This window comes from Balaenoptera borealis (genome assembly GCF_965194805.1).
Source record: "Balaenoptera borealis genome assembly, chromosome: 2".
NCBI classification, from domain to species: Eukaryota; Metazoa; Chordata; class Mammalia; order Artiodactyla; family Balaenopteridae; genus Balaenoptera; species Balaenoptera borealis.
Genome location: NC_138867.1, coordinates 47,536,241 through 47,552,443, shown reverse-complemented (window position 1 = coordinate 47,552,443; position 16,203 = coordinate 47,536,241). Strand labels below are relative to the sequence as shown.

The window sequence follows — 16,203 nt, the reverse complement described above, 5'->3', positions numbered from 1 at the left end:
AGAACTACTACATGATCCAACAATCCCATTCCTGGTCATATATCTGTAGAAAAACATAATTTGAAAAGGTATCCCAATGTTCATTTCAGCACTATTTACAGTAGCCAAGACATGGAAGCAACCTAAATGTCCATCGACAGAGGAGTGGATAAAGATGTGGTACATATATACAATGGAATATTACTCAGCCATAAAAAAGAACAAAATAATGCCATTTGCAGCAACATGGATGGACGTAGAGATTGTCATACTGAGTGAAGTAAGTCAGAGAAAGACAAATATCATATGATATCGCTTATATGTGGAATCTTAAAAAATGGTACAAATGAACTTATTTACAAAACAGAAATAGAGTCACAGATGTAGAAAACAAACTTATGGTTACTAGGGGGGAAAGGGAGAAGGGATAAATTGGGGGATTGGGATTGACATATACACACTACTATATATAAAATAGATAACTAATAAGGACCTACTGTATAGCACAGGGAACTCTACTCAATACTCTATAATGAGCTATATGGGAAAATAATCTAAAAAAGAGTGGATATATGTACATGTATAACTTATTCACTTTGCAGTACACCTGAAACTAACACAACATTGTAAGTCAACTATACTCCAATAAAAATTATTTTAAAAAAATCAATCAATCATGATTCCCTCCTTTGCACCAAAACTCTACCCTACTCACTCAAGCATTTTTTCCCCCTATATACAATGTTTTGCGTTTGAAATGGCTTTGCCATTTCTAAAACTCTTTCATATCTATCTCTTATCTCAGTTGATCTTACCTACAAGGACTTGGTAAAGTAAGCATGGGTCATAATACTCATTCTTAAGATATGAGGAGGTAGAGTCTCAAAGAGGTTTGTAACTGTAACACACATTGCCAGTGGTGTCCCTAGAACCAGAATCTATAACATGACCTATTCTGTGCCTATTACCCACCCTCCTCCAATGGAAACTTGAAAACAACAATCATATAGCATAATAAAGTGCTCACTCAGTATAAAATATTGTATATAGAGAAAAAGCCCCAAAGAAATAGCAAGCAAGGCACATCCTGTCTTTCTTATGCAATGGAATTTGAACATCTTGTGCTAAATCCAAATGCTGGCTGTCTATTTTGCTTCTGTAATTGTGCTTGGATTCTAAGGATGCCACAGAAAGTGGGAGGAAATCCACTTACTACTTACAGGTGATGTGTTGGTTTCTACTGTCGGGTTGACAATCTTTTCATTAAATCCATCCTAGCAAGTAGCTGGGACTCTGCACTGTGTTACAAGTAATTACCATGCTCTCTTTCTCATTAATTTGATCATTTGTTTCTTACCAAGCTGTTCTCCTAAATGTTGGCCCCTCTCAGTTGAGATGACTCGCTCATCTTCCATGTCACATTTGTTCCCAACCAGGATAACCTGGGCATTATCCCATGAGTATGTTTTGATTTGAGTTGACCTACAAGAAAAAAAAAACAACAGGCAAAAAAATGATCAGAGGAAAGTGCAACAGCATAAAATGAAGGAGAAGAAATATATCCCACAGATGACGATAATAGCAAAAAATGAAGCCCAAATGTCTGACATTTAGAATTAATTAGTTCAGTGCAATTCTACCCTTCAGATACTCATCAGGGATTGCGTGAGTCAAAAATCAGGGGAACGGTGGTGTGGTGTTGTATTTAGAATTCTTCTGTGTTTGATGAGATTAATATTACTACCGCTTCTTCCTTCCCCCCTTCTACTCCACCTTATACAGTACTTTTATAGCTGGAGTGAGTGGCCAGCCATCCCAGTTTGCACAAGATGTTCCCAGTTTTAGCAGTAAAAGTCCTATGCCCCAAGAAACCCCTCAGTTCCAAGAAACCTGAGATGGTTGGTCACTATTTATAGCCCATCACAGAAAAAAAATTTTTACCTTGTTATAGTCACAACTTAAAGAGCTAAGACAATTGGGTTAGGAAATCTGTGAGTAATGATAATATTTTTAAAAAGTGTTATAAGAACTAATATACTCATGCCTTACATTTTTAAGAGAAAAATGCCAGGTTGATTAATATCAAAATTATAATACAATGAGCTGGTGTTTTAGGTTACTATAAACAGGATATCTAGGATTCAGAATAAGCTTCCGGTATGGATCATAATGCACATAACCAAATTTTGATTTTGAAACTTAGTTGATAATTATAATAGTTAATATTTGCAGGTACTGTTTTAAACTCTTTATATATGTTACCTTAACTTAATCCTTAGAGTAACTCAAGGGAGATAATATTATGATCCTCATTTTATAGTTGAGGAAAATGAGGCACAGAAAGGTTAAAAAATTCACCTAAGACAACTCAGCTAGTAAAGTGGTAGATCTGGAAATCAAACGCAGTCAGTAAAGCTTTCAAGCCTGTGCTCTTAAACACATATCTGTACTACTCATTACAAGTTTGAGAAGTGAAGTTCTAGTGTATTTGTTATCATTTCAGAGAGGAAGCTGAAAGGAAGCCATGTTCTTTAATCCTCCCTTTTTATTGGCCACGTTCTTATTTGATAACAATAATTCAAGATAGGCGGGAAAGACATATCACCCAGTGGGTGGGTGGGGGGGGGAGAGAGAGAGAGAGGGAGAGAAAGAGAGAGAGAGAGAGGGAGGGAGAGAGAGGAAGAAAAGCTAAGCAAATGATGAAAGTTTAATAAGGGATTTGTAAAGCGTCAAAAAGAGAAGCTTGGCATGTTCTTACTAGCAACTGTCAAATACTTCAGGATTTTTACATAGAAAATAGTGATGCGCTGCGCTCAGCTTGAAGAGAGAATGAAAGCAAATAGCTTTAAACTGCAGCAGGAGAGCTTCTAATGAGATGTCATCACTATTTCTCCCTTCTGAGAAGAAAGAAGAGAGCTAAAAGGCAGATAGGGTCTTATCTCAGAGTACTTCCCTGAACCAAGTACAAGTTTTCAAATGAGATTAAAATATCTGGTGAAAGATACCTTTGGTTCCATGTGAGTATCTCAAGGTGCAGCATATTTTATCAGAAAAATCTGGGGATGTGACCTTTCTAATTCTGACCCCTAAGAGAATAATACACTCCTCTAGCAATAGTCACATTCAGCATATATCTATAAACTGGGAAAATAAAGGCAGACATTCAAAATCTATACTTTTCACTTACCTCATCTTATGAGCGGGGTATATGAAAAATGATGAATTCAGAGTGAATTAAGGTGCAAAAAATATTCTGTATCTGGACACACCTTAAATCTCAAGTGCTAAGATAGTTGTATAAATAAATTCCAAAGGTTCTTTCAAAGGAACTCAAATCTAATCAGATTTCCTTAGGTAATTAAAAAAATTATCCCTTTGCTCCTCTAGGTCTTGTTAGCCAAGGCTTGGCCTATGCCTGGAAAGGCCCTAGGTTGAGAGCCCCTATGTTAATGGAGAAAGTTCTTATCCTGGCACACAGCTAGAACGCAAATTTGCAGAATGAAGTTGGGGAGATGGGAGTCACAGGAGAGTGTCATACTTGCGTAAGGAAGAGGCTGGGGCTGGTATGTAAAGGCATGGCTCACTGAATTTACCAAGGACAAATGCTTGCCTGAAAAAATTTAGCACTCTTCTGACCTAGTTAAACTCTTCCTGCTGCATCCCTGACTGTATAAACTTAAACCAGGCCGGGGTGCACCTTTGTGAAGGTAAAGAAGAAACAACTCAGCTAGCTGATTTGTACTCTTTAACCAAGTTAATGGAATGCTTGCTTCTGCCATTAAACATGTCTGAGTCTCTCAGTTCCAGCATAATAACTCATGGGGTCTTTGGAAGCCACAGAGATAGATTATACATCTATGCATACACAACATTCCCTGTTTATACTGTGTGTGTGTGTGTGTGTGTGTGTGTGTGTGTGTGTGTGTGTGTGTGTGTGTGTGTGTGTAATTTTGGGAGGTCATGATTACATCAGAACCATCCTCCTTTCCAATTGTACCTATATCAGAAATATTTTACTGTAACCTCTGCAATGTCCTAAATTGCCAATTATTAAAAATGAACACTTTCTATAATTGGGGAATTATAAAGAACCATTATCTTAAAAGCTTCAAGAGCCATTGGAGACAATTTCTCTTTTTAATCAAATATCAACTGTGGTCTGAGACATTTGTGTTGAAGTGAACAAAGCATTAATTTGCCAGAGTTGGTTAATCAAATAAGATTTGTTTTTGACTACTCTGGACTTTCTGATGAAGTCCACCATCAACAGAGTAGCTTTAGGCAAAGCCCAATCACCAGCTACAGGGGAACAGAACCATGCTGACTGATTTATGAATTACTACATATCATAGAATCTAAGATGCCATGGATTATAAGATTAAAAATTACTTTAAGAATGGCCAAGAACAAAAAGCAGCAGCCAATGAAACTATGATACAATGGTTAACAATTTTCCTGCTAGACACACTTGTCAGTTACAACAGCTTCTTGTTACTTTGAAGTTTTTTTCATGTATTCTGAGGGATTTAGTAATTCTTTCTGTCTTCAGTTGCTTTGTTCATGATGCTTTGTTCATGAAAGATGATCATCCCATGACTACCTCAATAAGTCAGCATACCCTTCTGCTTGTGGGTATCTTCCCTTAAGACCTGTAGAGCACCAGCATGTTGTTTTGCAGGGAAATATGAAATGATGATCATTACTCCAAATGAGTATTCACATCCCTAACATCAAACTGATACCCGCTCCTGCATACACAATAACTTTCTACCTACGTTGTAACAGTTCCACCACTCAGTTGAGGTAAGGACAGTATACACAGCTATGACCATGTTGGCGCATGTACAGGCAGTGGAATCCATTTCTCATACAGCATCAGCAATTACAATGTTATTTATTGTAAGACACATCCCCATTTCAGAGATGTTAAAATATGAGTAATTGTGCATCTTAGCTTCTGTAAAACACTATTGTTTTCTTGGTATTTCTTTTATGTATGAAGACCTAGGTTGAAATGAGAGCTTGGATTATTCCTTTAGCTCAGGAATACTTGGAGATGAGAAAATATAAACCTCATGGGTTGACAAAGACCCAGAATTGTGTGTAATATGAATTAAGGGCAGAAGAATGTTGGGATGAAAATCCAATCCCCATCCCTTCCAACTCAGAATCCTAACAATTTTATTCAGCTCATTTGAAAGAAAGCACTAATACTGAGTATGGGAAAGTCATTCTGCATTCTTTAGCCTCAGCATCTTCATCTGTAAAATGAGGCCACCACATTTTGTACTTAATCTCTGGGGATGTTGTAGGACAAATGTGGTTTTAGGTAGGGTCATGCTCTACTTTCTACGTCGCAAACACCTTTTTACAAATATAAAACATTATTAGTCCCAGCTTGGGCAGCCAGCTGTTTCTCTTCCTCAGTCCAGGTCAACACATCCTTTCTAATTTCTATAATCTAAAAAATAATTTGAGTTTTTTTCATTGAAGAATCTGAAATTTTGTCTCCGGTTTATACCTCAAGGCTGAGGTCCTGTACAGATACATTACTAAGAAGGAGTAAATGGCCTTTTTTTGGTATGTCTATTAGGAGTACAGTACATGTTTATTGAGTAAATCCTCCTTTCATGTGTCATTTCTATGTATCTACTTTTTCAGTCATTTGCTATATTTTGTAAAATTTCTTATTCGGGAACGGGTTTTTACCACCTCATTAGGGACTGTCTTATTTCTTTGTCTGTTAGGGAGACATATTTAAAGAAAGTGCTGTCACCAAATAACATACATGTGAGAAGATGATTTATTTCTGAATCACTGCTAAAGATCCTTTGGGATTTACTGTTAACCTCAACAAGATTAATGGACTCAGAAGCAACATGCTGGTCACCATGGTTACTCTACAAATGGCAATTAACTCAGACCTTACCAGTAACGAGATCCTGGTTACTAAAAAAACCCAGTTATCTGTCTTTTAGTTAAAAACAAAAATAAAACAATAACCCCCCTCTCTATATATATTTCTATATTTTTATATGGTTCCTCTATAAATATATATGTAGGGAGAGAGGATTTTGATTTTTGTTTTGTTTTTGTTTTATATTATGAGGCAGTGGGAGATAAAGAGATTTTCATATTTTATACATAAATGACTGAACTCTGCACAAAATAAAATAATTTAGGAGAGCTGTAAACAGACAAATCAAATTCCTATAATATCTCTATTTCTCCTCTCTTGTTCTGGGTATATAAATAATTTCCTACGAGTTCAACCTGTTTTCATTGAGAAGAGACTCTTATCAGTGATAATGTTCTGAAAAACGGTCCACAAAATGTACCTCAGTAACCCAAAAAGCAGTTCTCTCTTAGGGTCTGATCTGGGCTCTACATGGGAAAATGAGGTGCCAGAGAGAATATGACCAGCTCTTCCCCTGCAGTGAATCTCAGACAGACCTTAACAGCAGTCCTATTCTTCATTCTGGAAGCTCAAATTTCTCCTCAGCGTCCATTTCCCTTACTCTTCTCAATATTCGGAAGCCTCAGCCTTCAGCATCTCAGCAGACTTCAAATCATTATGGAATTTCCCAATCTCCGACTGCTCATCGCATAACATTGGCCCTTCTGTTACTTTTCCACTAACATAATCATTTATTTATTCAATTTTTCTCAACCCTTGGAGAGCTTTTATAAATAACTTCAACCTAGAACAATTAAATCAGAACCTTTAGGGACGTCATCATAAGCGTTTAAAAAAATAATGTCTGCAGCTGATTTGTATGTATGACTGGGATGGCTCTCTCGCCCACACCTGTTTCAGTTTTTAAAATAATCTGTTTCTTTACTTCCCATCTAACACTCAAAGTGTTTGCAGGTGGTTTACAGAGATACATACAAAATAAAAGATATAAACAAAATAAATTTTAAAATGAATGAGTAGTAATAAGGAAACAAAAATAGGAACATAATAAAACCTAATGATTTATATACACTGTAAAAGCTAACAGGTAGTCTCAGAAGTTGAGATAGGCTTTTCATAAGTACATTAACTCATTTAATAAAGGAGTTATAAAAGGAAATGTTAAAAATGTATCCTCAAATAAATGTTCTCCAACCTTTAATATCTTTAATTACTTAAAGAAATAGGTTTATAGTTTTTGGTAAAATTGCTATATTCTCATTAAAAATTCTAATAAGAGAAAAAGCTAAAGCAAAAATTATCAGAAATCTCACTAACCCCAGATAACCACCACTAACATCTTGGTGAAAATCCTAGAGGAGATTGTATTACTGACCTCACTGAGTCATCACCTCCTTCCTTGTAGGTGGATTATATTTCCTTGCCCTCCTGGTTTTGGACTGGGCCAAGTGAATTGCTTTGGCCAATGGAATATTAGGAGATTTGGTGTGAGCCACTGGTGAGCAATAAGCATCAGAGGCATTGTGAGTTGCATCAGCCCTCTGGCATTCTTGCTCTTCATCATGGAAGAGGCCATCCCAGAAAGGGGGCTGCTCTGTCAGCCTGTCCCAGAGGAATGAGAAAGCAGGAGGAGCCCAGCTGAGTTCTACAGAGATCAGCAAATCTCAGCCAAACCTAGAATAGCCCAGCATTGCTTTCTCATTTCATCTCTTGCTTCCCACCCTCCTCCCAACTTTGATATAGCCTTATTAATTTCTTTGAATTTCTCAAACATGCTACATTTTTCAACAACTAGGAGCTATCACTATGGGTGGCTCTAGGTTTTGCAAGGCCTAAAACTAATAAAAATGTGAGGGCCCAATTTAAGGAAAAAATGTAAATTAGAAATACAGAAGGTCAGAATGGCCATCATTAAAAAGTCTACAAATAACAAATGCTGGAGAGAGTGTGGAGAAAAGGGAACCCTCCTACACTGTTGGTGGGAATGTAAATTGGTGGAGCCACTATGGAGAACAGTATGGAGGTTCCTCAAAAAACTAAAAATGGAGTTGCCATAGGATCCAGCAATCCTGCTCTTGGGCATATATCTGGACAAAACTATAATTCGAAAAGATACATGCACCCCTATGTTCATAGCAGCACTGTTTACAATAGCCAAGACATGGAAACACCTAAATGTCCATCAACAGATGAATGGATAAAGATGTGGCACATACATACAATGGAATACTACTCAGCCATAAAAAAGAATGAAATAATGCCATTTGCAGCTACATGGATGGACCTAGAGATTATCATACTAAGCAAAGTAAGTCAGAGAAAGACAAATACCATATGATATCACTTATATGTGGAATCTAAAATATGACACAAATGAACTTATTTACAAAACAGAAACAGACTCACAGACATAGGGAACAGACTTGTGGTTGCCAAGGGGGAGGGAAGGATTGGGAGTTTGGGGTTAGCAGATGCAAACTAGTATACATAGAATGGATAAACAACAAGGTCCTACTGTAGAGCACAGGAACTATATTCAATAATCTGTGATAAACCATAATGGAAGAGGAAAAAAAAAAAGAAATACAGAATTAGGTACAGGGCAATTTGTAGCAGATGCTGTTGGTGCTCTGCACATATCCCCCAGGCCTTGCCACTTCCTCGCGTGCTGGCTGACTTCCAACTGCCAGTATCTGCAGCTTCTGGCTTTAAAGTCTTCTCTGAAGCAATGGAAGGCCACTCTACCCATCAGGGAAAGTCAAATGTAACAGGGAAAGAGCACACCCCAGGAACAGACCTCAGCCAGTGACTGACAGGAGTTAGTGTATAACTACTGCCACTCCCTTGCTCCTCAGGCTGTTGCCACATTGATTCCCAGAATTTCAAGAAGGATGAAACTCTAGTTACCCATAATGGTAGAAACACCATTTATTGGTGGTCTTCCCTTCCCCAGCTAACTTCCCCACCCTCTGTGGCTATTTCTTACACTTTCTGAAAAAAACTACTTGTATCCAAATTCCCCTCTCCGAGCCTGCTTCAGGAGAAACCCCAACTAATACATTTGGAATGGGCTTGTCCAGGTAAGGGACCCAAAGCTTCCTAGCAAGGTTCTGGAGATAGCAGTACCAGCTTGAAAGCACTGATTATTAAATAATATTAAGGACTTTTGTGGGTTGGTTGTTAAACTGTACCTTAACGTTGACCACGATGGGTGTATTTATACCATGGAAATTAGCAAATGCTACAAATCAGATTTGTTTTTTGTTTTTGCCTTTTTTTCAAAGAGTCTGTTTCCTGGTACACCACAGAATTTAAGCTTCATTAGTTTTGCAAGAAACTCACCTGTTGCTATCATATGTGCCATTGTCTAAAACACACTTATGGCCTCTGGGTCAGGCTATCTCACCCTCTTCCATCTGGTCTCTGCTCACATCCCTCCTCTGGACTAGGTGCTCATCATATGGGCCCCCAAACACCCTGTACCTCACTCACTAGGACCTTCTCACTTGTCTGTATCTCTCCTAGACTACAGGGGGGCAGGGACCCCAACTGTTTTGTTCACCACTGTGCACTCAGGAAAATATCTGGCACAAAGAAGGGTCTCATCCAGTAACTGTGAATTAGTGACCAAATGAATGAGTGAACAATAGATCAAATGTGGCAAAAATGCCTAAGGAATTCAGTAAGTTCAGAGTATCAGCATAAAATAAAAACAGCACAGGAGGAGAATCACTACTGTATGTGATGCCAGTGCCCCATGATATCCCTTTCAGGATGCGTTGCTGAGGGAGTTCTTCCAAGGTCTTTGACATCCTGACCATGTCCTTGGTAGAGAAAGGCAAGTGTTGGCTCCTCTACAACCTGCAAAGGCCATCTGTGTGATGAGCTATTCATTCCAGCCTACAGGAATCACATTCCTTTCTGTTCCAGCACCAACAGTCAGGATGAGGATACTCAGGGAGTAACTTAGCACCTCATCACCGTGGAACAGTTGCTTTGGAGGGTCCTAGTCTGACTCCTTCATTTTGTAGATGACAAAGCTGAAACTCAACATGTGGAGTGACATGTTAATGGAGATGATGCAGTTACCTAGTGGCTGATGTGTCTGTATCCCAAGACTCTCCGTGCCTCCTCATCTACTTCCACAGGGAAGAGCAGTGACTACATCCTACTGAACAGGGAAGTTGGGAAGAAAGTCATATGCCAAACAGTTGACTCGTTTTTAAAAATAAAAAATAATATGTCTCCTGAGGAGACCAAAATACTCTAAATCTCCATATATATGAGAGTCATGAGGCTGCATGTGGAAATGAGCAGAACTGGATGGGCCTGAAGGATCTGATCCTCCTCTCTGCAGGAAGTCCATTGCTGAGGGCCAATAGTGAGCATTTATTCAAGAACTCAAGAAGCAGTCATCTTGAGCAGTGTGGTTCTGGAACCACCTGGGACCACATCAGATTCTGCATTGTCAGTCTAAAACCAACTTTAGACCCATTTCTATCATGCCTCTGTTATAATTTCTAATCTCATTTTGTTTGTACAAAATGTCAAATTCTATTTTTTTAATCCATATGTGTGTAGGAACAACTGGACATCTCTCTTCTATGCCAGAAAGAAAAACAACTACTGGATGGAGGAAGCATCACCCACTGGAAAACAGAGACAGAGCCCCCCCCCCCCCCCCCACTTCAGTGAGCAGAAGGGAGTCTGACCCAGGAAAGGGACAGACGTTCCTAGGCTCTAGAATGCCTGGGTTATTCTTCCACAACTGGCAAGGCCAAATCCAGGTTAACAGAAATATCCTTTTCTCAAATCAGTCTGTATTATCCTGGGGGAATGAATGGTCTTTGATAAGGCTTTCTGCTACTTAGCTGAAGGGCAAGCTGAACTTAAAATCTAGCATCCCTCTGCCCTCACTCAGATACCAGAAAATTGTCCTTCCCCTTCATAGCCCGGGGGGCTGAGCAGAGGAGAAGCTCCACACACATTCGAACAAAGCCTGAGCACTGAGGCATGCAAGACATGAAGAAAGGACCAAGGAGGAGGAGGAGGGAATGTCTCCTCCTGTGGAGTAGGCGGGGTTTCCATGAGGGGAATGAAACCACAAGTCTGCCGGACTGAGCCAGTGGGAGCCAAAGGGAAATGAGAAGTGGAGATTAAGAGGAGATAAAGACAGGAAAAGGAGAAATGTCTGCTAAGACTGTTTGAAGTCTAGGACTGTGAAGTCTCCATTCCAGGCAGGAAAATAAAATAATATAGTTATATCTTCTGTTCCTCTAACACTAGCCAACTCTTCCAAGATCCCACTGTCAGGATTAATTGTGGAAGACTTTGAAGTGGGCAAAAGAGATGCCTAGGAGTTCTGACGAGCACATCTTTCCAGATCATCTCTTGCTTTTCATAGACTTTGAGCTATTTTACAACTCTGTAAATGGGAGAAAATGGATAATAATATAGATGAGTTCTTGCCAATAGGAAATGGAAGTGCAAATGAATTGTGTCTGGTGGAATGTCAATGATCATTGCCCCATGGATATTCACCTATTTTGCAAATATTGGTAAATTCATTCCAGCATTCCCCATTGCCTGTACGTGTTTTCACTGAATACTCCCTTGAACCTTGGTAACTTATATTGGTTCCATCATTAATTGCTGAGTTAAATAAAATCTTTAACATGTTTATTTTATATTTGGATGAAAGTTGTGATTTTACCTTATTTTAAAAGGAAATTAAGCATTCCAGAGGGGGATGGGCTCAAGATGGCGGAGGAGAAGGACACAGAGCTCACCTTCTCCCACAAAAACATTAAAAATACATCTACAAGTGGAATGATTCACACAGAATATCTACTGAACACTGGCAGAAGACCTCAGACTTCCGAAAGGGCAAGAAAACCTCCACAAAACCAGGTAGGACAAAAAGAAAAAGAAAGGAATCTGGGTGGGGCCTGCACCTCAGGGAGGGAGTTGTGAAGGAGGAAAGGTTCCTGTACCCTGGGAAGTCCCCTCACCAGTAGGGAGATCAGCCTGGATGGAGGGGGAGCTTCGGAGCCTAGGAGGAGAGCGCAGCACCCAGTTTGTGGAGGGCAAAACAGAGAGTAACCTGCACAGAAGGTCAGCACTGCCGCCATGCACTCCCTAGGCTGGGACGCTCATCTGTCGGTGTGGGCGGGGGCTGGGAGCTGAAGCTCAGGCTTTAGAGGTTTGACCCAGGGAGAGGATCGGGGTTGGCTGCATGGAGACAGCCTGAAGAGGCTGGACTGTGGCAACTGAGGGTGTACTCGGAGGAGGCTTGGGCCCGCCAGAGAGGCAAGGTGCCATTGTTGGGGGCACAGAAGGAGAGGGGTGGGACCACCAGAAGAGCTTTTTTCCCTCTGAGTGCTCCCAGGCAACAGGTCACCGCCTACAGGAGCTCCAGGGGTGGGTGCAAGTCGCTGCTGCCATTGTGGGCTCCAGAGGCGAGCAGGGGCCACAGCTGCGAGACCCATGAGCAGGCACCAAGCACTGCCCCCATTGTCCCGGGAGCACGTGGGCCACAGCAACCCCTAGGAGACTCATGAGCAGGCGCAAAGCACTGCCCTCACCATCCGGGGAGCACACTGACCGTAGCCGCAGCTACGAGAACTGTGAGCAGGTGCCAAGCACCGTCCCTGCCATCCCGGGAGTGCACAAGGGCCACCGCACTGCACACCCCATATCAAGGGGTTAACAGAAAGCACATGCTGAGGAAAGAGGCAGCAAGCATCCAAACTAAAAGCAGGTCCTTGATTCCAGACAAGATGGTGGAGGAGAAGGACTTGAGCTCACCTCCTCTCACAAAAACACCAAAATCAGAAGTAACTGCTGAACAACCATTGACAAAAAAGACTGGAACCTACCAAAAAAAAAGATTTTACATTCAAAAACAAAGAAGAAGCCACAAGAACATGGTAGGAGGGGCACTTTCAAGACATAATCAAATCCCATGCTCGCAAGGTGAGCAACGCACAAAATGGAAAGTAATTATATCACAGAGGTTCTCCCACAAGAGTGAGAGTCCTGAGCCCCATATCAGGCTCCCCAGCCTGAGGGCCTGGCATTGAGAGGAGGAACCCCCAGCGCATTTGACTTGAAGGCCAGTGGGGCTTGAGTGCAGGAGCTCCACAGGACCAGGGGAAAGAGAGACTCCACTCTTGGAGGGCTCACACAAGGTTTCATGTACACTGGGACCCAGCAGAAAGAAGTAAATCCATTGGAGCCTGGGCTGTACCAACCTGCAAGTCTTGGAGGGGCTCCTGGGGAGGGAGGGACTAGCTGTGACTCACTGTGGGGGCAAGGACACTGGTGGCAGAGGCCTCAGGGAATATTGATCAGCATAAGCTCTCCTGGAGGTGGCCATTTTGGCATCAAGACCTGGCCCTACCCAACAGCCTACAGGCTCCAGTGCTAGAACTCCTCAGGCCAAACAACCAGCAGGATAGGAATACAGCCCTACCCATCAACAGACAGGCTGCCTGAAGCCATACTGAGCTCACAGCCAGCTCAACACACACCCCTTGACACAAAGGAAACCACAAACAAAACAAAAAAACAACCCACACAATGGGAGAAAAATTTGCAAACGATAGATAAACAAGGGATTAGTCTCCAAAATTTACAAACCACACAGCAGCTCAATATCCAAAAAACAAACAATCAAATCAAAAAATGGGCAGAAGACCTAAATAGACATTTCTCCAAAGAAGACGTACAGACGGCCAAGAGGCATATGAAAAGATGTTTAACATCACTAATTATTAGAGAAATGCAAATCAAAACTACAATGAGGTATCACCTCATACCAGTCTGAATGGCCATCATCAAAAAATCACAAACAATAAATGCTGGAGAGGGTGTGGAGAAAAGGGAACCATCCTACAGTGTTGGTGGGAATGTAAATTGGTAGAGCCACTATGGAGAACAGTATGGAGTTTCCTTAAAAATTTAAAAATAGAGCTACCATAAGATACAGCAATCCTACTCCTGGAAATTTATCCAGAGAAAAGCATGGTTTGAAAGGATACAGGCAGCCCAATGTTCACTGCATCACTGTTTACAATAGCCAAGACATGGAAGCAACCTAATTGTCCATTAAGAGATGAATGGATAAGGGAGATGTGGTACGTATATACAATGGAATATTACTCAGCCATTAAAAGGAATGAAATAATGCCATTTCAGCAACATGGATGGACCTGGAGATTATCATACTAAGTGAAGTAAGTCAGACAGAGAAAGACAAATATCATATGATATCGCTTATATGTGGAATCTAAAAAAAATGATAAAAATGAACTTATATACAAAACAGAAACAGACTCACAGACTTAGAGAATGAACTTATGGTACGAAGGGGGAAAGGTGGTGTGGAGGGTTAGCTTGCGAGTTTGGGATTGACATGTACACATTGCTATATTTAAAATAGATAACCAACAAGGACCTACAGTAAAAAAAAAAAAAAATGAAATTTAAAAATAAAATAAACAAAAAAACACACTTTTGACATGACCGTGCCCACCAGAGGGACAAGACCAGTCTCCACCAACCAGTGGGCAGGCACCAGTGCCTCCCATGAGGAAGACTGCACAAGCCCCAGGACCAACCTAATGCACCAGGGGGCAGACACCAGAAGCAAGGCCACGAACCTGTAGCCTGCAGAAAGGAGACCACAAACACAGAAAGTTAGACAAAATTAGATGGCACAGAAATATGTTCCAGACAAAGGAACAAGATAAAATCCCAGAAGAGCAGCTAAGTGAAGTACAGATAGGCAATCTACCAGAAAAAGAATTTAGATTAATGATAGTAAAAATGATCCAAGATCTTGTTAAAAAAATTGAGGCACAGGCCAAGAAGATACAAGGAATGTTTACCAAAGAGCTAGAAGATTTGAAGAAGAAACAGAGATGAACAATACAATAACTGAAATGAAAAATACACTAGAAGGAATCAATAGCAGAATAACTGAGTCAGAAGAACAAATAAGTGAGCTGGAAGACAAAGTGGTGGAAATCACTGCCACAGAACAGAATAAAGAAAAAAATGAAAAGAAATGAGGACAGTCTCAGAGACCTCTGGGACAAAATTAAACACACCAACATTCACATTAGAGGAGTTCTAGAAGCAGCAGAGAAAGGGAAAGGCCTGAGAAAATATTTGAAGAGATTATAGCTGAAAAGTTCCCTAAAATAAGAAAGGGAACACTCACTCAAGTCCAGGCAGCACAGAGAGTCCCAAACAAGATAAACCAAAGGAGGAACACGCCGAGACACATATTAATCAAATTTCCAAAAATTAAAGACAAGGAAAACATATTAAAAGCAACAAGGGAAAAGCAACAAATAACATACAAGTGAATCCACATAAGGTTGTCAATAAATTGAAACTCTGTAGGCCAGAAGAGAGTGGCACGCTATGCTTAAAGTAATGAGAGGGAAAAACCTACACCAAGAATACTCTACCCAGCAAAGATCTCATTCAGATTCAACAGAGAAACCAAAAGCTTTACAGATAAGCAAAAGCTAAGAGAATTCACCAGCTTTACGACAAATCCTAAAGGAACTTCTCTAGGCAGAAAACAGAAGGCCACAACTAGAATCAAGAAAATTATGAATGGGCAAGCTCACCAGTAAAGGCAAACATTCAGTAAAGGTAGGAAATCATCCAAACAAAAATAGGATATCAAACCCAGCATTTGTGAGAAGAGGAGAGTACACATGCAGAATATTGGAAATGCATTAGAAATTAAGAGACCAGCAACATAATCTTGTTTATATATAGACTGCTATATCAAAACCTCATGGTAACTGCAAAGCAAAAATCTACAATAGATACACATAGCAAAAGAAAAAGGAATCCAAACACAACACTAAAGATAGTCATCAAATCACAGGAGAACAAAAGAGGAATGGAAGAAAAAAGACCTGTAAAAACAAATTCAAAACAATTAACAAAATGGAAATAAGAACATACATATCGGTCATTACCTTAAATGTAAATGGATTAAATGTTCCAACCAAAAGACATAGACAGGTTGAATGGATACAAAAACAAGACCTGTATATATGCTGTTTACAAGAGACCAACTTCAGATCTAGGGACACATATAGACTGAAAGTGAGGGGATGGAAAAAGGCATTCCATGCAAATACAAACCAAAACAAAGCTGAAGTAGCAATACTCATACCAGACAAAATGACTTTAAAATAAAGTTTGTTACAAGAGACAAAAAGGACAATACATAATGATCAAGAAATCAATCCAAGAAGACAATTTAACAATTGTAAATA

The 16,203-nt window shown here is 40.1% G+C and overlaps 1 protein-coding gene across 2 annotated transcripts in view; it reads right to left on the bottom strand.

Annotated features, from left to right (window-relative positions):
* RAB3C (RAB3C, member RAS oncogene family) overlaps nt 1–16,203 on the bottom strand; it is a 314,700-nt gene that overhangs the window by 57,392 nt on the left and 241,105 nt on the right. For both annotated transcript variants that reach the window (XM_082382504.1, XM_082382503.1), the window contains exon 4: nt 1,337–1,461. In XM_082382504.1, coding sequence (XP_082238630.1) covers nt 1,337–1,461 — 125 coding nt within the window. The remainder of the gene's footprint in view (nt 1–1,336; nt 1,462–16,203) is intronic.